This window comes from Phaseolus vulgaris, chromosome 7 (assembly GCF_000499845.2).
Source record: "Phaseolus vulgaris cultivar G19833 chromosome 7, P. vulgaris v2.0, whole genome shotgun sequence".
Lineage (NCBI taxonomy): Eukaryota > Viridiplantae > Streptophyta > Magnoliopsida > Fabales > Fabaceae > Phaseolus > Phaseolus vulgaris.
Window position 1 is genome coordinate 16107542 of NC_023753.2, and position 24799 is coordinate 16132340.

The 24799-nt window shown below is 33.0% G+C and overlaps 1 protein-coding gene across 1 annotated transcript; it reads right to left on the reverse strand.

Moving 5' to 3' along the window:
- Window positions 1-1887: 1887 nt before the first annotated feature.
- LOC137829128 (uncharacterized mitochondrial protein AtMg00810-like) lies at window positions 1888-2241 on the reverse strand. The gene has a single exon (XM_068635922.1). It carries the CDS (start codon window positions 2239-2241, stop codon window positions 1888-1890), a length of 354 nt encoding a protein of 117 aa, XP_068492023.1.
- Window positions 2242-24799: the final 22558 nt, after the last annotated feature.

Sequence of the window (24799 nt, forward strand, 5' to 3'; positions counted from 1 at the left end):
GCAATCAAACAATCAAACAAAAACTGTTATCATAATTTTAACCGGTTAAACTTCGTTTTAGTCGGTTGTTTATACCAGCAGCAGAAATGAATTAACACAAACAATTATAGAGAGTTTAAGAGAATGAGAGATTTACACAATAGGTTTATACTAGTTAACTCACACAGAGCTACATCCAGTTCTCAGACAATCTTTGAGTTCCACTAGTAATCACAACCAAATTACAATACACCACAAAAAGGTGACTTTGAATCCCACAAAGCCTACTCACCCTCTTTGCGACACTTCACACCTCAAGACAGAACAAACCTCTGTCTTTATAGGATTTCAAACACATAGTAGTAAAAAAGAAGTACTATTACAAGTAACTAAACAAGGATAGAAAACACATGGATTCGCACAATACAGGAAACTCCTATGATGAGAACTTGTTACCACATCAAAGCTTGAACAACAATCTTGCACTTTTGAAAAACTCTTTTCAAAAAACAAATCTCTTTCTTTGATCTCAAATCTGTATCAATACTTGTTGTATTTGAATGTGTATTTTTCTTTGAAAGAGAGACTATATTTATAGCTCAGAAATGTAGTCGTTTAAGACAATTTTAATCACTAAATTAGTTAAAACAAGTTTTCAAAAAATTGTTATGAAAACACACATTTAACCAGTTGAATGAGTTAAGTTGTTGCATAACTAATTCAAAAAATAGTTTCAAAACCTCAAGCCAGCTAAGTGACAAACAACCGATTATCTCGATGATTCAACCGGTTGTTTTCCCTTTGCTTGGAAAAACACTTTGTTTCTTTTAAAACTGATTAATCAAGCTTTGTGTAGGAATCATAACTGATCTTAACAAAAGACTGTAAACAACCTAACCTAAACCCAAACCAAAAAGCAGCACAACTTTAGGCTTCATGTGGATTTGAAACATCAAAGCTCTAATGTTCAACAATCTCCCCCTATTTGATGGAGACAAATCCTTGGGATGCTTTTAGGAATGTTCTTTGTTTAGAATTTGTTCAACCTGCATTCATGAGCAAACACAGGGTAATCTATTCCAAAACAAATAAGCACCAGAAACCAGTTCTCTCTTGGTGATTTCCAAAACAGGAACACATCAGGCAAATCAGATGAGAAACCAACACATATACACATGTGCAACATAGATAAACAATAAGTTATTTCACAGGAATAACCGATTGAAATTTTGTAAAACAGGGTTAACAATTTAAAAACAATCTTAAGAAAATTTAAACCAGTTAAACAGTTAATAAGAACATTATAGAACCAACCAAACTTCTCCCCCTATTTGTCTCATCAAATAGACAAAAGGCAGGATTAAAAACACTTTTAAGACAAGGCATGCATGCCAATTATACCCAATTCATTCCTTAGAGAATAGAATTTGTCCTTGGATAGAAGCTTGGTAAAAATGTCTGCAAGTTGACTTTCTGTTGAGACAAACTTAATTTCACAATCTCCATTGTTGATATGATCACGGATGAAGTGATGCCTAATCTCAATATGCTTTGTCCTTGAGTGTTGAACCTGATTTTTCGTCAGATTTATGGCACATGTGTTGTCACACAACAAAGGAACTTTGTTAATCTTCAATCCAAAGTCTTCAAGCTTTTGCTTGATCCACAAAATTTGTGCACAACAGCTTTCTGCAGCTATATATGCAGCTTCAGTTGTTGATAAAGCTATACATGCTTGCTTTTTACTGTGCCATGAAATGAGGCTAAATCCAAGTAGGGGGCATGTTCCACTTGTACTCTTCCCGTCTAATTTGCAACCTGCAAAGTCAGAGTCAGAGCATCCTACTAAATGAATTCAAGAATGTGAAGGATACCATAACCCCATGGATGTTGTGCCTTTTAGATACTTCAGGATTTCTTGGCAGCTTTGAGATGTGATTCCTTGGGACAAGATTGGAATCGTGCACAATGGCAGACAACAAACATTATATCTGGTCTGCTTGTTTTAAGGTACAGTAGAGAGCCTATTAATCCTCTGTATTTGGTTTGATCAACTTCTGGTCCAGCTTCATCACTATCTAAGTAGCAATTTGTTGACATAGGCGTTGCTGAAGCTTTACAGGCTTTCATCTCAAACTTTTTGAGTATGTCATTGCAGTACTTGGTTTGACATACAAAGATACCTTCTTTGGATTGCTTGACTTGCAGTCCAAGGAAGAAGGAAAGTTCCCCCATCATTGACATCTCGAACTCTCCCTGCATCGCTTTGACAAATTCCTCGCAAAGTTTTGCTTTAGAAGAGACAAATATAATATCATCCACATATATTTGTACTAAGATAACATCAGAATTAGCCTTTTTAATGAATACAGTTTTATCAACCTTTCCTCCTTCAAATTGATGAGATAGGAGAAAGTGACATAGCCTTTCATACCATTATTGTGGTGCTTGCTTGAGACCATACAAGTCTTTCTTTAGCTTGTATACACTATCAGGATGCTTGTGATCTTCAAACCCAGGTGGTTGTGAAACATAGATCTCTTCATTTACAACTCCATTCAGAAAAGCACTTTTCACGTCCATCGGAAATAATTTAAAACCACTCATGCAAGCAAAAGCTAATAAAAGTCTTACAGCTTCTAACCTTGTTACCGGTGCGAAGGTCTCATCATAATCAATTCCTTCAGCTTGGTTATAACTCTTGGCAACGAGCCTGGCTTTGTTCCTTATGATGATGCCTGAGTCATCTGATTTGTTCTTGAAAACCCATTTTGTACCTATTACATTCATCTGGGATGTTTTAGGGACAAGGGACCACACATCGTTTCTCATAAATTGGTTGAGCTCTTCATGCATTGTTATGGTCCAGTGCTCATCCTTGAGTGCATCATTAATTGAATTTGGTTCAATCTTGGAAACAAAAGTTGTATGATTGCAGAAATTTGCCATACTTCTTCTCGTGGATACACCTTTGTTGATCTAGCCAGTGATATTGTCAACAGATAGGTCTCTTGGGATCCTCCACTCCTTTGGTAGATCCTGCTGCAGATTTTCAATCGGTTGTTTCGCAGAATCAACCGGTTGAATTTCTGTGTTGTTGTCATGATTTTTCAGGAAGATGTTTTAGTCATCTTCTTCTGTGTTGATCTTTGCTAAACCTTGTTCAGACTTGTTAGTTTCATCAAAGACAACATGTATATATTCTTCAATAGTCATAAGCTTTTTATTATAAGCATGGCAAGATAAAGAGTAACCAAGAAAGATACCTTTGTCTGATTTAACATCAAACTTACCCAGAGTATCTTTGCCATTGTTTAGAATGTAGCACTTACAACTAAAGACCTTCAGATGACCTATGTTTGGCTTCCTTCCATTCAACAGTTCATACGGGGTTTTCTTCAAGATAGGTCTGATTAGCACACGGTTCATCACATAACAAGCAGTACTCACAACATCAGCCCAAAAGCACTTAGGTAGGGCAGAATCATTTAAAATAGTCCTTGCAAGCTCTTCCAAAGACTATTCTTCCTCTCGACCACTCCATTTTGTTGGGGTGTTCTTGGTGCAGAGAAATTGTGGAAGATTCCTAACTTGTTGCAAAAGCTGATGAACTTCTCATTTTGAAATTCCCTTCCATGATCACTCCTGATAGCTCCAATGTTGCTGCAACATGTGTTCTGCAGCCTTTTCGCTAGCTTTTTGAATTCTGGATATGCTTCCTTCTTTGAGTGTAGGAAAAGTGTCCTAGTAAACTTGGAAAAGTCATATACAATCACAAGAGCATACATATTTCCTCCAAGGCAAATAGTCCTAGAAGGACAAAAAATATCCATGTGCAAAAGCTCAAGGGGTTTTGAAGTTGAAACACAATTTTTCAAATTAAAAGATTTTCTAGTTTGTTTTCCCTATTGCAAGCCTCACACATATGTTCCTTCTCGAACTTGAGTTTGGATAAGCCATGAACAAGTTTATTTAAATGATTCATATGAATGTGTGCAATTTTTCTATGCCAAAGCCATGATTCCTCATGTTTTTTTAGAAGACAACCTATTGATGTGGAGTTAGATATATCAAGCAAATAGATATTGTTAGATCTCTTACCAATGAGTAGAATATATTTTGAATTTGGCAATTGAATCTCACATGAATTTGTTCTAAAGGTGACTTGATATCCTCTGTCACAGAGTTGACTGATACTGAGCAGACTATGCTTCAAACCTTCAACATAAAGCACATAATGAATAAGCAAGCTATTTTCATTGCCTATGGTACGTTTTCCAAGTATCTTTCCCTTGTTGTTGTCACCATAGGTTACATGCTCATCTTGTTTGAGAGAAATACTGATGAACTTGGATGCATCTCCAGTTATATGCTTGGAACAACCACTATCTAGATACCATAGATGTTGTTTTCTCTCCAAGCAACCTTGGTTTGATCCAGATTCTTCCTTTGCTATGAAACAAACATCCATCTTGCTTTTTAAAGAACATGAATCAGCAGAAGATTCTTCCTTGTCTACCAAAGCACTCCTTGGATTCTTGTGATATTTCTCAAGCGTATCCCACATCTCTTTAACTGAGATACATTCTGCAATCTTGAGCAATTCATCAGAATCTAGATCAGAGACAATTACATTCCTTGCAATATAGTCAAGGTGTTGTTTTTTAGATGATGTAGAGTTATTTTCATGCATATGCATGCAAGAATTGTTTGAAAAAACATTCCAAATTTCCTTATCTAATGATTCAATAAAGAACTTCATTCTTATGCACCAAATTGGATAATTTTTACCACAAAACAAAGATGGTTTATTCAAAGAAGCACCTTCCCCAAAAGGCAATTTGTTAGCAATCAAAAAGATTTTTCAAAAAAAATAGAAACAAGAACTTAAGTAATTTTCAAGAACAGAATTGATGGCTTAAACAAGAAGGGGGGGGGGGGAGGAATTGTTTAGTGAAAGATTTTCGCAAAAACTTGATTTAGAATGAATATTTATCAAACAATCCAGATAAGCAATTAAGGAAAGCAATCAAACAGAAACTATCATAATTTTAACTGGTTTATACTTCGTTTTAGTCAGTTGTTTATACCAGAAGCATAAATGAACTAACACAAACAGTTATAGAAAGTTTGAGAGAAGGAGAGATTTACACAATAGATTTATATTGGTTCACTCACACAAAGCTACATCCAGTTCTCAAACAATCTCTGAATTCCACTAGTAATCACAACCAAATTACAATACACCAATAACAAATACTAATAGGATAATATTTTTTAAACATCAAAATAGTATTCTTAAAGATTAAAAACATTCTACCTAATGAAAACTAAAAAAAAAACTTATTATATAATAGGTAGGGATATTTTGATAATTTATAGAAAAATATAGATAGTTGCAAAAAAAATAAAAAATTCTCAAAATATATATTTAATATTATAAAAAAGTGTTTATAATACTTGTAGCTATATTTCGTCCAAAAATAACATTCTCATAAATTTGAAACATTAGGAACATATGGGAGATATTTGGATTCTGATCTAAACAATTATTTAAAAATCAATTTTGAATAGTATTGGATTAGAACACCAATTTATAATTTTTTAATATTAAAAAATGATGAAAATAATTATGTTATAAAGCTTTTGAGAAATATAATCAAAATATTTTCGTTTTTTCATTTTCTACTATATAGAAGACCGAAGAAGGAAAAATATATATTGTAGAAAAATATATTTAAAAATACTTAATGTAAGAATTGATAATTTAGTAAATATAATTTTTTAAATAAATAAATAATAGAAAATAAATATATAGATGATAGATGTATATTTTTTATTTTGTTAGAATTGGTCTTTGTTTCAAACTTTATTTTATCTAAACTCTTTTGTAAGTTTAAGGATAATCAATATGTTGTTAATAAGTCACTATAAAAAGAAATTAAGTATAAATATTATGATGAAGTCCTATTTTGTATTTCTATGAGTCTTTTGTTTGTATTTTGGGGTGTGGAATTTGGTAGGATTAGGTGGTTAAAATGGGTGAAAGAAACTATGAAGTAATGACGTATGGAGAATGATAATGAAACTTAAAAGAGGTTAGGCCAACTCCTAAGAAGATTCAAGCAAAACACTATTAGAAGTGCAAAATTGAGAGTGAGAATTGGAAGACAAATGAGCTAACAACTTGGGCAACCTTTCTTTATCAATTCTAATCTCATTTATAAGGGGGCTAACACTTTTATTTATAGTGCTATGGAAAGGCAAGGTGCAAGTTTTAACCATAAAAACTCTTCATAAGGTCTAGACTTGCATTAGGTCCAATGAGGCCCAATTGTAACTCTAGCTAGACTCTTTCTTTTTCTATTTACACCCTACTCTAATTGGCCCAATACACATGACCCAAATACAAGCCCAAAATAAAGCCTATACTACTTTGTATAATGTTTATAAAACTAGATTAAAAATGGAAAAACAGACAACAATTAATTCTCCCTAATATGAGAGTCTTCTGAGATCCTTTTTCTGCTTCCAATCTTCTTAGCCAAATGTTCCGAGACTAGATGGGTTTTCATCATTTCCTCCCTCTTGAGAATGATATGGCCTCAGATCTGAATGATGCTCAATGACAACAACCTTTGTTTATTTGTTATTTTCCTCTTGGATCAAATGTCATTCTACAATAGAAATCAAACAAATATGAGATAATTTTCTTTATTAAAAGAGAAGAAAATAGAACAGGAATAAAGCTGTTTATAAAATTTTTGAAAGTAAAACATAAGGCCTTTTTCAAAAAGTATTTTTGTTCACTTTGTGTTGTTTATTGCCCAGGCTAGGCAAGAACATCACAAAATGTTGTTTTTGAGATTTTTGTGAAGAAGAATGAGTATTATATAATTGAAAAGAAGAGTTCAAATTATTGCAATCCCCCTTTAAGAATTCTTTCACGACTATGCTTGTAGGGGTGTCATAAAAGACTCTTATTCTTTGTTGGTTTCCTCTTCTTCCATTTCAATCAAACCTGCATATGGCTTTCTTATGTAAGAAAAGTTTATTTCTATATCTGGTTCAGCTCCAGACACATATTTTTTCTTTAAGCACATTCTCACAGGGTTTTGTAATAGAAGGAAAAATGTTATCAATATCTGGTTCATCTCCAGAAAAAGACATTTTTGTACTTTCCTTTTCTATCATCACTCTTTCTCTTTTTTCTTTCTCCTCTCTATCTTTCCTTTCTTTTTCCTATCTTTCTCTTTTTTCTTTATCTTCTTTATTTCTAACAAGAGCTTGCAATTTTTCTTTAAACTCCTTTTCTCTTCTAACGTATTCTTTTTCTCCATCTACAAATTTTCTTCCTATTTTAACAAGCTCTTTTATTTCTTCTCTAAGCTTCCTGTTTCTATCATGTGAAGGAAGAACAAATTTTCTTCTCATACACGCCTTTAAATCACTTCAATACTCCACTTTTTGATTTTTACCAATTCTAACATCAAGTTGCCTTTGTTGCCACCAAGACCTAGCATATTCTTGAAAACATAGGGTAGCCATGAAAAATCTAGTATGTTCATGACCTTTGTATTTCTTAAAAGTTTGATCGAGCTTTATCTCCCATTCTAAATATTCTTCAACATTTTTATTTCCATAAAAGTAGGGAATGTACTTCAAACTCTGTAGAATAATATAAACTTCTAGGCTCAAAACACACCCTTTCCATTCTTTGATAATGGGAGTTATAAATATTTCTTCTATGAGTAGGTATTTCTTCTTCAAACCTTTTGTCTTATTTTGGTTGAGAACTATTTTGCCAAACATTTATTTTATCTCATCCCATTTTCTATCTTTATCTTCTCTCAAAGTTCTATTCTCCTTTCTCCATCCATAGGCATCTTCTTCTTCCTCTCTCCACTCATTTTGAAATTAAAAAGAAATTATTTTCACAAATTTTTTTATTTCAAATGAGTGATAAAAATATTTTCACAAATAGGTTTTAGAATTGGTGAAGTTTCAATCAAAGTCAACTAGTCAAACTGTCTCCAAGTTCATGTAGAACATGGAAGCTTTAATGAACCAAAACTGTGATGAAGGCTTGATGATTTGCTGCTTTGATTGAAGTTTAGTTCTAGGGTGTTTAGAATTCTTGTAAAGATCATTCTTAATCTTATGCACAAGCTGAATCAATCTGTTTTAAAAGAGAAAAATGTTTTTCTAAGCAAAGAGAAAAACAAACGGTTGAATTCATGATATAATCGGTTGTTTTACACTTAGCTTATTTGAAGGTTTTCAAAATTATTTTTGACTTGGTTGACTAACTGTAAAAACCAATTCAACCAGTTAAAACAACATTTCAATCGATTAATTGTGACATTTCTTAATAGCTTTTCATAAACCCGTTAAATTTGCTTTCAGTTGAATTAAAAATGATTTGGCTCATGGTTAACTACCTAAAACGACTAGATTTAAGAGCTATAAATATGGTTTCTCAAAAACACAAAAAGTGAGATTGAAAACGTTTTTTAGAAGAGATTTGAGTCAAAGTTTTGCAAGATTGCCTAAAGGCATTGGTTCAAGAACTGATCTTAAGAGTTATGTGATTCCTGAAATACCGGGTGTAATTTGTTCCTTTTTTATTCTTGTAATTGTTACTTTTCTCTACTTGTAAAGTTTGTAAACTTGTAAGGTCAGAGGGTGTTCTGAATGTGGTTATGTGAAAGGCAAAGAGGGTGAGTGTTCTTGGGTTATAAAGATCACCTCTTTGGCTTTGAGTGTGTGTAATATTTGATTGATTGCTAGTGGAAAACCTGGTGGTTGTTCTGGGGACTGGATATAACTGAGAGGTTGAGTGAACCAGTATAAATTGATGGTGTAATCTCTCTCTCTCTCTCTCTCTCTCACTCATTATAAACTATTTGATTTGATTTTTTTGTTTATGTTGCTATAAACAACCGGTTAAAACAAAGTTTGAACCGATTGTTTTTCTGCAAACAATTTCAATTGCTTTGTTTTTTTGGCTTCCTTGATTACTCTTTCCTGGATTATTCATAAAACTTCATTCTTATCCAATCTTTTCGAAAATATTTTGTTAAACAATTCACCCCCCTTCTTATTTAGGCCATTAATTCTAACAATTGGCATCAAGAGCTAGGTTCTTGAAAGTTATTCAAGTTCTTTTTAAACTACTTTAATGGCTAGCAAGTTTTCTTTTGGGAAAGGTGCTTCTTTAAATAGACCACCTTTATTTTGTGGTGAGAACTATCAACCGTGGTGTATAAGAATGAAATTTTTTGTTGACTCAACAGATAGAAAAATCTGGGATGTCATTACAAACAATGCTTTCATACACCTGCCTGAAACTAATGTAGTCTTACCTAAAAATGAAAAAGACCATCTTGATTGTGTAGCTAAGAACATCATTATTTCAGCTCTTGATTCTAATGAACTTCTTAAAGTTTTAGAATGTGTCTCAGCTAAAGAGATGTGGGATACTCTTGAAAGAATTCATAAAGATTCAAGAAATGGTTGGTTGGGCAGTGATGAGTCCTCTGCTGGATCATCTTCTGCAGATTCTAACATGGATGTTTGTCTGATGGCAAGAGAAGAATCTGCATCAAATAATGTAAGTACATCTTCCTCTACCAAATGTGATAGTTATTATCAACTTCTTGAGGCTTTTAAAGAGACTCATGAAGAGGCTAACAGATCAACCCTTTCAAACAATCGGTTTAAAAGTAAAAACAATTGGTTGAAAAATAGAATCAAGGTTTTGGAAGAAGAATTGAACAACTGAAAAATTGATTTTGAAAACCTAGAAATGATTTATCAAAGTTCTTCTTGTAAGTGTGAATCTAGTTCTTGCAAAAACTCTGAATCTATTCAAAAGAAAGTCTTGTATCTTGTGAAAATTGTGGACAAAATCTCAAAAGGTAAATCCAACCTTGAGAGTGTTTTAGCATCTCAGAGTTGTGCTTTTGGAAAATCTGGTTTGGGGTTTAACCCATAAAGCAAGAACAATGGTTGTTTGAAACCTTTTTCAACCATTACAGAAAATCAATCGATTGAAAAGTCGAAACAACCAATTGTTTGTTGTTTCTAATGCATTAGAAAGGGTCACTCTGTCAGATTTTGTAAAATTCGCAAATTTTTTGTTCCTAAAGGTATCCTAAAGTGGGTTCCCAAGAATCCAAAGGTTCCTGACAATCATATTAACATCCATGGACCCAAATTTATTGGGGGACCAGATCTTGCCACCTGATTTTATTTTTTTGCAGGATTTCTTGATGAGAGACAACATCTATGGTACTTGGACAGTGGCTGCTCCAAGCACATGACTGGAGATGCATCAAAGTTTGTTAGCATCACTCTTAAACAGGAAGGGCATGTGACCTATGGAGACAACAACAAAGGAAAGATCCTTGGAAAAGGCACCATAGGTAATGGAAACAACTTTCTAATCCATGATGTTCTCTATGTGGAAGGGCTCAAACATAACCTACTCAGCATAAGCCAGCTTTGTGATAGAGGATACCAAGTCACATTCAAAACTAACTCATGTGAGATTCGTCTACCAAACTCAAAGGAAGTACTGCTAGTTGGTAAGAGATCAAATAATGTCTATCTACTCGATATCTCTAACTCTACATCTATTGGTTGTCTTTTGACAAAGCATGAAGAATCATAGCTTTGGCATAGAAGAATTGCACACATACATATGCATCACTTGAATAAATTGATTTCAAATGATTTTGTTATTGGCTTACCCAAACTCAAGTTTGAGAAGGAACATGTGTGTGAAGCTTGACAAAAGGGGAAACAAACAAAACAATAAACTGAAAACCTTGTTCCCAACTCAATTTTTGGTCCTTCTATTACTATGAGTCTTCTAAAACACCTAGTCTTTTTCAAGAGGGAGGGAATGATGCGGACATCCAAGCCCAAGGGCCACACACAACAAGATTGGAGTATTAAAATAAAATAATATTATTATTTTATTTGGAGTTAGGATTTGAACTCAAGACCAAGTACAGAGTATCAACCTAACCACTGGGACAAATGATCATTCTTGAAATATAAGGATTGTAGTATTGTCTTATTTTCTTACAAACAAGAAAAGACCTTTGTAATTTATACACTATTGGAACTCATATTAGGGGGACGAATATTTTGATAATTTTAGAGAGTGTTTCTCTGCTAGGGTTTTTCCCTGTATCTTGCGATCTTATCAAGAATCCACCAATTCTTGTGGCGATCATCCTTAGGCTTATCAAACTTTGTTTGTGGCGCCTTCCTTTATCCAGGTTTCTATTGTTACTGTTTTGAATTTATTCTGTTCCATAACCCTAATTCCCAATTTTATTGTCATGTCTATTTGGATTCATATCTGTTGGTATTCAGAGCAAAGGTTTGAGTCATAATATAATTGTGCATCCTGAATTTTTTTTTCCCCTCATTACTGTTCACGGTACTGTTCACGACACTGTTCACGGTACTGTTCACGTTTATTGTTCACGGTACTGTTCATTTTTTTATTTTTTTATTTTTAAAAAAAAAAGCAGAAACAGAAAGAAAAAAAAAGAAGAAATAGAAAAAAAGAAAAGAAGAGAAAAAAAAGGAAGAAGAAGAGGAAAACAGAAATAGAAAAAAAAACAAGAGGAAAACAGAAAAAAAAAATAGTTCTTATTTAGTGCATACTTGGTGTTTGTTAAAAGTTCTAAAAGTGTCCTGTCTACATATTTTATTTTCTCTATATATTGTTTTTGCTTGCTGTTTTTTAATTGTCTTGCTTGTTTGTTGATAGTGAAATTGTTCTTCACTATTTTGTTCTTTACTATTATTTTTAATTGATTTTGATTGCTACTTTTGGAAGTGATTCTGGATTATTGATTGCTTGATTCTTGTAAGAACCTTAAGTAGAGAAAGAGTGGTAAAAGGCAGTGTGATCATTAGAAAAAAAAGCCTTATTGTGTGAAACACGAGTGTTGAGTGTAAACACGTGAGAAAGTGGTATTAGGCCCAAACTTATTGTTATTTGTAATCTGTTTACTTGAGCATGGCAGGGGAACCGTCAGATAGTGGACTGTCTCAACTACAGATGCAAGCCTTAACCCAACACTTGGAAAGGATAATGAAACAACAAAGTGATGGACTCCATGAGAGGTTGGATCAAATGGAGCAAGCACAACAAGTAAATCCAGAAAATAGAGGAGGAGATAGGAGGAGGAGAAGAGAAAATGATGGAGAACAAAGAACTCTGAGAATTGATGGAATAAAATTAAATATTCCCACATTCAATGGGAAAAGTGATCCTGATGCTTACTTGGAGTGGGAAATTAAAGTAGAGCATGTGTTTGCTTGCAATGAGTACAATGAGGAGCAGAAGATGAAGTTGGCAGCAGCTGAATTTTCACATTATGCCTTAACTTGGTGGAATAAATACCAAAGGGACAGAACTAGATATGAAGAACCCATGGTAGAATCTTGGACAGAAATGAAAAGGATTATGAGGAAGAGATATATTCCAGCAAGCTACAATAGGGATTTGCAACTCAAACTTCAGAGAATGACTCAAGGAAATAAAAGTGTGGAAGAGTATTTTAAAGAGATGGAGGTGACCATGATTAGAGCTGGAAAGAATGAAGAAAATGAAGCAATCATGGTAAGATTTTTGAATGGATTGAATTGTGATATTAGGGATGTTGTGGAGCTGCAAGAGTATGTTGACATGAAAGAGTTGTTGCACAAGGCTAACCAAGTAGAACAACAACTCAAGAGGAAGGGAATCATGAGGAGTTCTAACAATAATAAAAATTTCAATTAGAAGGATAAGGCGATGAAGGATAAAGGAGTTCCCTCAAGTTCAGTCACATCTTCAAGTGGGAAGTCACCTCATAGATATAGTAACTCACCACCTAAAAGGAAAACAAGTGAGGTAAAATGTTTCAAATGCTTGGGAAGAGGACATTATGCTTCAGAATGTCCAACAAAAAAAGAATATGATCAGTTTATCAAAGACACAAATAGTCAGTGAACCTTCAAGTGAAGAAGAGAAGGAAGAGGTAGAGGTGGAGTTGGATACATTGGAGGGTGATTTGTTGATGATTCGAAGGCTTATGGGAAGCAAAATGCAAGCTTTGGACCAAACCCAAAGGGAAAATATTTTCCATACTAGATGTTCCATTCAAGGGAAAATATGTTCACTCATAGTTAATTGAGGAAGTTGCACCAATGTAGCTAGCTCAAGACTAGTTACCAAATTGAATTTGGAGACAAAACCAAACCCAAGGCCATACAAGCTTCAATGGCTTAGTGAAGATGGAGAGATGACAGTGATTAAACAAGTGGAGGTGAACCTATCCATAGGACAATATAATGACAATGTCTTGTGTGATGTGGTTCCAATGGAGGCAACTCACATTTTGTTAGGGAGGCCGTGGCAGTTTGACACCAAGGCTATTCATGATGGTTTCACCAATAAAATCACTTTCATGCAGAATAATAAGAAGATCATTCTCAAACCCTTATCTCCTAGAGAGGTGTGTGAGGATCAAATCAAATTGAGAGAAAAGAGAGTCCAAGAGAAAAGAGAGATGAGTGAAACACCTAAACAGAGCAAGAGTGAAACACTTAAAAAGAGAGAAACACATGAGAGAAAAATGAATGGATTATTGAAAGTGAATGAAGTGAAGAAGTTGCTACTTTCTAGCAAACCTCTTTATTTACCTTATTGCAAAAACAACACTTTGGTTGCTGACCATTCTAACCAAATTAATTTTCTTCCTAGTGTTGATTCTGTTTTGCAGGAAATCCAAACTCAAGTTGAAGAATTGATGAACAAAGGATGGGTACAAGAGACCATGAGCCCATGTGTTGTTCCAGTAATTTTGGTGCCTAAATATGATGGTTATTGGAGGATGTGCACAGATTGCAGAGCACTCAATAACATTACCATTAAGTATAAACACCATATTCCCAGGTTAGATGATTTAATGGATGAATTGTATGGTGGTTGTATATTTTCAAAAATTGACTTAAGAAGTGGTTGCCATCAAATTAGGATTAGGAATGGGAATGAATGGAAAACTGTCTTTACAACAAAATATGGATTGTATGACTGGCGTGTGTTGCTATTTGGGCTAACAAATGCCTCAAGCACTTTTATGAGATTAATGAACTATGTTTTGAGAGAATTTTTGGGCAAATTTTTTGTGGTGTATTTTGATGACATCTTGATCTATAGCACTAGTTTGGAATTACATGAGGAACATTTGTGTGCTGTTTTAAATGTTCTTAGAACAGAAAAGTTGTATGCTAATTTTAAGAAATGCACATTTTGTACTGAACAAATTGCATCCTTGTGTTTTGTGGTAAGTGCCAAAGGAATTCAGGTAGATTATGAAAAGGTGACGGCTATCCAAGAATTATGTTTACATCATGTTGAGTTTGCTTACAATATGGTTGTTGACAACACATCGAATTGTGATCCATTTGAAATTTTGTATGGATTAAATCCTTTAACTCCAACAGATTTGTTCACTATGCCTAACATTTCTGTTTTAAAGCATAAAGATACACAGGCTAAAGTTGACTATGTGAGAAAGCAACATAAAAAGGTTGAAGCACAAGTTGAAGGAAAAGGTGAAGGTTCTTCTAAACAAGTTAAGAAAGGAAGAAAGAAAATAATCTTTGATCCTGGAGATGGGGTCTGGGTACACAAGTAAGTACAATATGAGTAACACTTTTAATGTGTCTGATTTGTCTCCTTTTATAGACCAAGTACAGAGTATCAACCTAACCACTAGGACAAATGATCATTCTTGAAATATAAGGATTGTAGTATTGTCTTATTTTCTTACAAATAAGAAAAGACCTTTGTAATTTATACACTATTGGAACTCAGATTAGGGGGACAAATATTTTGATAATTTTAGAGAGTGTTTCTCTGCTAGGGTTTTTCCCTGTATCTTGCGATCTTATCAAGAATCCACCAATTCTTGTGGCGATCATCCTTAGGCTTATCAAACTTTGTTTGTGGCACCTTCCTTTATCCATGTTTCTATTGTTACTGTTTTGAATTTATTCCGTTCCGTAACCCTAAATTCCCAATTTTATTGTCATGTCTATTTGGATTCATATAAGATAAGTACAACATGCTACGTGATGAATCGTGTTCTTATCGGGCCAATTCTGAAAAAGACTCCATATGAGCTGTTAATTGGAAGGAAGCCTCACATAGGACACCTAAAGGTATTTGGATGCAAATACTACATCCTAAACAATGGTAAAGAGAATCTCGGTAAGTTTGATGCAAAAGCTGACAAAGGTATTTTCCTTGGTTACTCCGTATCTAGTCATGTATATAGAGTTTACAATAAGAAACTTATGACCGTTGAAGAATCAGTGCATGTTGTTTTTTATGAAACTAAACAATTTTGAGCAAGGTCAAATAAAGATCAGTACAGAAGAAGATGAGCAGAATATCTTTTTGAAGAATCTAGAAAATTGTACAGAAAATCAACCGGTTGATTCTGCGAAACAACCAATTGAAAATCTACAATAGTGTGATGCCCAAAAGGGTGGAGGATCCCCAAAGATCTCTTAGTTGAAAATATCATTTGACAGATCAACAATGGTGTATCAACAAGAAGGAACGTAGCAAACTTCTACAATCATACAACATTTGTCTCCAAGATTGAACCAAAGACTATCAATGATGTAGTCAAAGATGAACATTACACTACTGCTATGCATGAGGAGCTCAACCAATTTGTGAGGAATGATGTATGGTTCCTGGTTCCTAGAACAGATCAAATGAATTTCATATGAACAAAATGGGTTTTCATAAACAAATAAGATGATTCAGGGGTCATCACAAGGAACAAGGCAAGACTTGTTGCTAAGGGATACTACAAAGAATAAGGCAAGACTTGTAGCAAGGTTAGAAGCTGTGAGACTCTTACTAGCCTTTTCTTGCATGAATGGATTCAAGTTATTTCAGATGGACGTAAAGAGCGCTTTTCTAAATGGAATTGTGAATGAAGAAATTTTTGTATCACAACCACCCGAGTTTGAAGACCACATATATCCTAATCATGTATACAAGTTGAAGAAAGCCTTGTATGGTCTTAAGAAAGCACCAAGACAGTGGTATGAAAGGTTAAGTAGTTTTCTTTTATCTCATCAATATGAAAGAGGGAAGATTGACAAAACCCTTTTCTTTAAAAAATATGATTATGTTGTAATCTTAGTCCAAGTATATGTAGATGACATTATCTTTGGCTCTTCTAATGATAAATTGTGTGAAGAATTTGTAAAATATATGCATGGAGAATTTGAGATGTTAATGATGGGGGAACTCTTTCTTTCTTGAGTTATAGATCGAGCAATCCAAAGAAGGCATCTTCTTGTGTCAATCCAAGTACTGTAATGACATTCTCAAAAAGTTTGAGATGGAGAGCTGTAAAGCTGCAACGACACCTATGTCTACAAACTGTTACTTAAGTTCTGATGAAGTTGGAACAGCAGTGGACCAAACTAAATACAGCGGGTTGATTGGTTCCTTACTATATCTTATTGCAAGTAGACCAGATATTATGTTTGTTGTTTGCCTTTGTGCAAGGTTCCAATCCAGTCCAAGAGAATCTCATCTTAAAGCTGCCAAGAGAATCCTAAAATATCTTAAAGGAACAACATCCGTGGGTTTATGGTATCCTTCACACTCTCCTATTCAATTAGTAGGATACTCTGATTCTGATTTTGCAGGATGTAAATTGGATAGAAAGAGCACAAGTGGGACATGCCATCTACTTGGTTCAAGCCTTATATCATGGCACAACAAAAAGCAAGCTTGTGTAGCCTTGTCAACTGCTGAAGCTGAATATATAACTACAGGGAGCTGCTGTGCACAAATCTTATGGATTAAGCAACAACTGGAGGACTTTGGTTGAAAGTCAACAAAGTTCCTTTATTCTGTGACAACACAAGTGCAATAAATCTCACAAAAAATCAGGTTCAGCACTTCAGAACCAAACATATTAAGGTTCGACATCACTTCATTCGTGATCATGTTAGTAATGATGACTGAGATTCAATTCATTGCCACTGAAAGACAGCTTGCCAACATCTTCACAAAACCCTTATCCAAAGACAACTTTTATTCATTGAGAAATGAACTGGGTATAATTGATCTACAAGCCTTATCTTGAATTTATGTTGTTTTTAATCCTTCTTTCATTCTATTTGTGAAGACAAATAGGGGGAGAAGTGAGCTTTCAGTTGTAATGTTCCTATATTTGCATCTGTTTTGCTTTTGAACATTGCTTTAACTGGTTTTTAACTTGTTATAAACTCTAATACATATTTTAACAGGTTATTCCTGCGAAATAACCGATTGTTTTCTAATGTTGCACCTATGCATGTTTGAGTGGTTTCTCACATTGATTTGGTTGATGCTCCTTTTGGAAATCACCTAATGGAAACTAGTTTCTGGTGCCTGATTAATCTAGAATAGATTATCCTGTATTTCTATTTTTGCTTGTGAATGCAGGTTAAGCAAGATTCTAAACAGAACATTCCAAAAAGCATCCCAGGAATTTGTCTTCATCAAATAGAGGGAGATTGTAGAACATGGAAGCTTTGATGAACCAAATCTATGATGAAGGCTTGATACTTTGCTGCTTTGATTGAAGCTTAGTTCTTGGGTGTTTAGAATTCTTGTAAAGATCATTCTTAATTCTATGCACAAGCTGAATCAATCTGTTTTAAAAGAGAAAAATGTTTTTCTAAGCAAAGAGAAAAACAATTGGTTGAATTCACGATATAATCAATTGTTTTACACTTAGCTTATTTGAAGGTTTTCAAAATTGTTTTTGACTTTGTTGACTAACTGTGAAAACCAATTCAACCGGTTAAAATGATATTTCAACCGGTTGATTGTCACATTTCTTAATAGCTTTTCAAAAACCTGTTAAATATGTTTTCAGTTAAATTAAGACTTACTTGGGTCATGATTAACTGCCTAAAATGGCTAGATTTAAGAGCTATAAATATTGTTTCTCTTTGTATTCAAAAACAAAGAAAATGAGATTGAAAACGTTTTTGAGAAGAGATTTGATTCAAAGTTTTGCAAGATTGTCTAAAGGTTGTGCATTAGATCAAGAATTGATCTTAGGAGCTCTGTGATTTCTGAAATACCAGGTGTAATCTATTCCTTTTTTATTCTTGTAATTGTTATTTTTCTATACTTGTAAAGTTTGTAAACCTATAAGGTCAAAGGGTGTTCTGACTGTGGTTGTATGAAAGGTAAAGAGGGTGAGTGTTCTTGGGTTATCAAGATCACCTCTTTGTGGCTTTGAGTGTGTGTAATATGTGATTGATTGCTAGTGGAAAACTCAATGGTTGTTCTAGGGACTGGATGTAGCTCAGAGGTTGAGTGAATCAGTATAAATTGATGGTGTAATCTCTCTCTCTCTCTCTCTCTCTCTGTGTGTGTCTATCACACTCGTTATAAATTGTTTGATTTTATTTTATTTTTTCTGCTACTATAAACAAAAAGTTAAAATGAAGTTTCAGCCGATTGTTTTTGCTGCAAACAGTTTCAATTGCTTTGTTTGTTTGGCTTCCTTGATTAGTTTTTCTGTGATTGTTGATAAAACTTCATTCTTATCCAATCTTTGTGAAAATCTTTTTTCAAACAATTCAGCCCCCTCTTATTTAGGCCATTAATTCTAACAGTTTACTCCTAGGAAAGAGAGGTGAGTCACTTGGACTACTTAAGTACCAAGTCTTCCCTTAGCCAGAGTTTTCCTCGGATATTCTTAACAAAGTTCCTTCTCAAATGAAACTTCAAAACAAATTTTCCCTAAATGTGATGTATACAACCTAGTGATCAATGGAAGATCAACTGCAAACAGAGAGAAATCACCTAGGTATCACGGAGACTTAGAAAAATAAAGGAAAGCAAGAAATTAAACAAGAAGGAAACAAAGACAAACAAAATGAAGAAGGAAAGGCGGAAAAGTAAACTAGACGTGTCCTATGTGAAAGTGCAAGTGACACTTGGAGCCCCTTGACACACTTTCACTACTAATGAACAAATTTAGCTATTACAATGTTTTTAATGGGATTGCTTTGAAATAATTTTCCCCACCAACTAATGTAAGTAAAAATAAGCAAGGAAAATAAACTTGAACACAGGTTCTGTGATACAAAGCTAAAAAGTAAAACAATTATTTTTTATAAATTTTTTTTCTTCAAATTGTCAAATCTTCATTCTCTTTAAATGAACTTGATTCTTGTCTTCAGTTGCTTCCCTCTCCAAATAATCATTGTTTTTAGCCTTTAGCTATGAATCATCAAGTAGAAATTAGCTTCACAACTTCAAAATCAAACTTCCACTCAATATGAATTTTCCCTTATGAGGCCAACAAGTAAAACATTAAGAAAAACTCAATTAAAATTGCTAACTCAAGTGGATTAAATTTGACAACCGCAAGGAGTATTTTAAGACACAAATCAACAATTAAAGCTAACAAAAACAGTGAGCACTCAAATAGGAAACCTTAGAATATCATTAGAATTGATTTCAATAGAAAAATTCTAGAATGAAACGGACACCAAAACTTCCAAAATTTGTGAAAGTTCATCCAGAAACATTTTGTGGATGAGCTTTTTATGTAACAATCTCAACATAATATTTGATCAAACGAAACAAATTTTAGGTCAACCGGATTTGTATTCTAAGAAATAAATCAAACATTGCAATACCAGTATTCAAAGATTGAAACTATTTTTCAGCACTGACATATATAATTCAAAAATTTACTACGGAAATATTATAGTGAAATTGAATCTCAAACTTTTATCCCAACTCCACAACACATCAAGAAAGTTGTGATAAAAATTTCAGGTTAAAAAGCCCAAGGAATAAGTTGCAGTAAAGTTTATACTGAGAGCAACACCACAATCAAACTGTGTTTTTCTGGGTTGAAAACGTTCTGACTTTTACTATTTATAACTTTGTTTCTATTTTTTTTAAACGTTTTGTGTTAACTGGATACCAAAAACATCTCAATAGGATTCTGTGAATTTTTTCAGATTTATTTACCAAAATATAAATGCACAATAAATTCTCACAACAAAGTCAAAATTTCACAAAAACTGAAAAAAAAAACTAAGGAAATTAAAAAACAGAATTGAAACTCAAGACATAATAAAAACTTAACTCTAATAAACTAGTTAATATCTAATAACAAGATAAGAGACTCAAAAACATAAAAAAGAAAAAGAGCATATAAAAAACAAAAAGACTGAAACCACATTAATATTCATTGGAAAAAACAAATATTCATTGTAAAAAACAAGAACAAAAAATCAAACAAACGACTTTTTATAAAACCATTCATAAATATAAAATTACAAATACACTGTTATTTTTTAATACAAACACTTAGAATATTATTTTAGACCTGGGACCACTTCTAAAATAAAATCTATTGAACTATTTATATGTGAAGAGTTTATCAAAACAAACCTTTTCAAAATCAAGTGTTTTATATTAACTACATTCAATCGATATTAGATCCATAATTAGTTGAGATAAAATTCTATATTTTTAATTTTTTTAACGAGTCGTCTAATATTTAATTAAATTAACTGTTATCATTAATCCTTTAAAACTATTAAAGAACTATATTTTAATTATTATTGTCTTATCTTAATAATTTTTTTATATAAATCTCAATAATATAAAATATTTGTAAAAACATAATGTATTATATTACTTTATGGTATAATTACTTAAAGTACTTAATTATTTGGCACAACATGTCATATGAATTCCATTAAGAAATTTTTTTTTTTTTTTTATCGGCAATGAATAAATTGAATTAAAAGGGATACTTCAGGGTATCCCAACCCATATACATAATCCCGAAGGGTATTCCCCCTTGCTCTTAAAACAGAAACCATATATGGTTTATACTACAACAAAACAACCTCAAAAAATTATATATAGTTTCATGAGCACCATCATAACCTTCACCCTTACCATCCTATAGAAGAAAAACAGCATATAACTAGAGCAACATAGTGCAGATCCCAAAAAACAACCCAAATGCAACTTTCAACAAACATCTCAGAATATAATATGTATGTGACAGCAACCCAAGCCAGTAACAATAACATACTCCAAACGCATGGCATTGAGTGCTTGATATTCAGCAGCCAACACACATTGTTGGTGTACGTTGAACTTGTTAGATCGATCAAAGATTGATTGCCTTCTTCTTATTCTTCATTCTTCATACATGATCTTCATACATGGTCACTACTAGCTTTCATCGGCCTCAAACTGTCCATCCTGTCCACTCCTCAGCCGAACCTGAACCCTACTCCATCTGCTACAGCCTTCCATTAAGAAATTTAAAGTAGAGTAACAGTTAATCTGACGTTAAAATATTTTTTTCCTATTTTCTTAAACTTATTTTTGTTTTTTAAAAATAAATCCATTTTATATCAATAATTTTCTTAAATTTTAACTATTTTTTTGGTTTCAAATATGTCAATTTTTTTAATCTGTGTATTCTTTTATTTTTCAATTATATGTTTTTATATTTTTTGTTTTGTTAATGTTTTCCTTATTTTTCTGTCCCGCAAATTATTTTTTTCATTTTCAATATAATTTGTATATCTTTAATCTTTATGAACACGTAATTTTGTACCGACGTAACACAATCATTTCAGCAATTCAACATTTCCTAATAAATTTAGACAGCGGGAATTACAAGAAAAAGTTTGAAACATAAAAGAAAAATTTGAATATCTTTAACGAAACAAAAAAAAAAGTTAAATTACAAGATAAAAATTTAATAAAATATCTATAGTAACATAATAAATTTATAATTTATTTCTGGTACGAAGGATTAAAGTAAGCACTTTACTTGTGCATTTATACTGCACAAAGTTTACTTGTGCATCAGATAAATATTTCGAATTTTAAAATTCAGAGTTTATGTGAATGAACATGGCTCAAAGTAATAATTATTTTATCATTATTAAATTAATTACATATAATTATGTATAATATCGTAGAATAATGTAAAATAATTACATATAATAATTATTTGATAATTATTATTTTTTAATAAAAGGTAACAACTGCTTACTGTAAATGGAGTAACATGACTCAACAGAAAAATATTTATTCTATTATTATTAAATTAATCATATATAATTGCATATGATATCATATAATAATGGTATATAATAATTGAGTAGCTCATGTTTCAATAAGATAAAGCTAGTGACGCCAATCCCTAGTCTCAAAATTACCTTAAACAAGCTTGCCCACTCGATAAATATGGTATGCTGAACGAGTGTCTTGTGCTCAAATGTGATGAAAGAAGTATACCATCATTGCATGCCACGTGATTTAAACTTAACTACATAGGTTATTATACTAAAATGTCATCATTACTTGCAAAAGTGAATGTCATGTACAAGTGAAAAGTATAATTTGAGATCCCTCTTATGGAAACCATATTACATGGAAACTCCTTTTCACATTCTTCTAAAGTTCCATTCGTTCCGGCAAACTTCATGTTTTTAATTAACACTTTTTATTTTTTTTTTCGCTGGCTGACTCATCCGTCGTTGACTTCAAAGGTAGATAGTGGTTCTTCCTATCTCTTGGTGGTTTTCGCTCTCTCCTTGGATAGTTGAGAGTGGCTCTGTTGAAAGAGAGGGGATCCTACCTGTTGATTGCACTCTGACAATCAAGTCAGTACTGGGCTAAGAAACAATAATTGTGTAAAGTAGTTTCAGTCTTAGAAACGACGTACCTTTATAGGATTCTTACCACCCTTTATATAGGTTGTAATTAGGTCAACTTCTCTGTCCCTCAAGGATCTTTCCTTAAGTGGAATTAGGGTTTACTAGTAAGGCATCTTGTGACGTGTTGCACAAGCTTAGCACAGCCGTGGCACCAGACTTGCCTCTTATGGAGTGCAATCTTTCTAACGCCATATGTTCTTTGGGTGTCTTAAATATTCACGTGTCATGCATGCAATCTTTCCCTGGAAACCCTAACCCTTACGAGCGTTAGTGCCTCCAAGGAACACTTGCTTGTGTCGTACCCAAATGTACTATACACACCTCATGCATGATCCTCTCATGATTTAAGACTTTCTGGTATCTGGGTGTTAACTTACGTTAACTCATAGTATTTGTGGAGCTCAACTTACATGGACACCCTTATTAATGTCGGGCCACCAATGTCCGATGTCTTTCTGTTCAGCTGATGACCGAGGGGTTTGGCTAGTACATCTTTCAATGTCCAACCTGCACATTATAATTAATAATTTATAGTTAGTGATGGAGGTAATTATAAAAATTAATATAACATGAAATGTAATCTAACCTTTTTAGGGATATCTTTGTCGCTCTAAATGGAATGCATGAATGAATTGAGTAAGATGGTATCACCCCAGGAAAACATTTCTTCTTGATGAGTATATTTATAATTCTTTCCAAGACTTAGGGTTGCTGAGTACCTCCTATGCTATGGTGTGTATATCTCGTATCGATAGAATAATAGTTCCGAAGTTTTTTTAAGATGTGTTGGGGTAACTGTTGGGCGCCATAATTCACTTTCCGTAGTGCTAATGAAGATATGGCTTTTCCTCCTTTCACACCTAGAAGGCATTCTTCCCTTGTGAACAAAATAATCTAAACTGTAGTAAGTTGTTTGAATTTTTAATTTTATAAAAATTAAAAATGTTAAATATTTCATGTATTTTGCAATCTAAGTAGTAAAACAAAAGTCTTTTAACTTATTTGAAATTTCATCTCTAACTTTGCTTTCTTTTGATTTTTTTTTCTTAGATTGATTGATGTTAATTCATAATTCTTAAAAATAATAAAAAAATTTCTCCATCATTTACCTTCTCTAAATATATAACTAAACTTAACTTTCCATTGGACTCGTTATGAGCGCCTTTTTTTACAATATCTTTTTTAGCGGATAAAAATGGAGAGACTGCAAGAGCACCAAGATCGGTGCTAAGATATAAGAAAATTATATAAGAAGATGGATATGTCTTTATTCTCTTGTAATATATATACAAGTGTATGAAGATTTTCTCTCATAAGTTAATTATGTAGGAATGCACTAATCATGAGATTCTATCATTATTAATTGAGTCTAAGGTTAGTAAGGTCTATTACAGTAATATACTGATAATATATTATATGGTGGGACAATAGACACTATAGGGATATATTTGTACACGGGTTTTACCCACATCCAAACCCCAAATTCTATTTATTATAACATATATGATTTTATTTACGAGGGAGGTTGTTACCCACATCCATATGGTGAAACCCCAAATTCTATTTATTATAACATATATGATTTTATTTATGAGGGAGATTTTCCTCTTAGTTCAAAAAGGAGGAAAAGCCACTATTATGCTAGCACAACTACAACTGAGAGTCAGTCATGGCAGCAAAAAAATTTCCCCAAAACTTTTTATAAAAGGCGATTTTGAACTAATATACTTGAGATATGAGATAAAAGTTCAAGGAGGTATTTTGGTAGCAATGACCCTGGGAAAGTGTTATACTTCATTTGCTCGTCAGGAAGAGATTTGCTTTCCGGGTGAGATAGCACTGGAATACATTGAATCGTGTTCAATATAGAACAACAGTGTAGAATCAGGACAATCACAAAATTCAAAATTCAAGGTTAGGTTACATTTCATCATTTCTTGATATATTAATTATAATTACCTTCGTTACTAAATGTAAACTATTATTATATTGTGCAGGA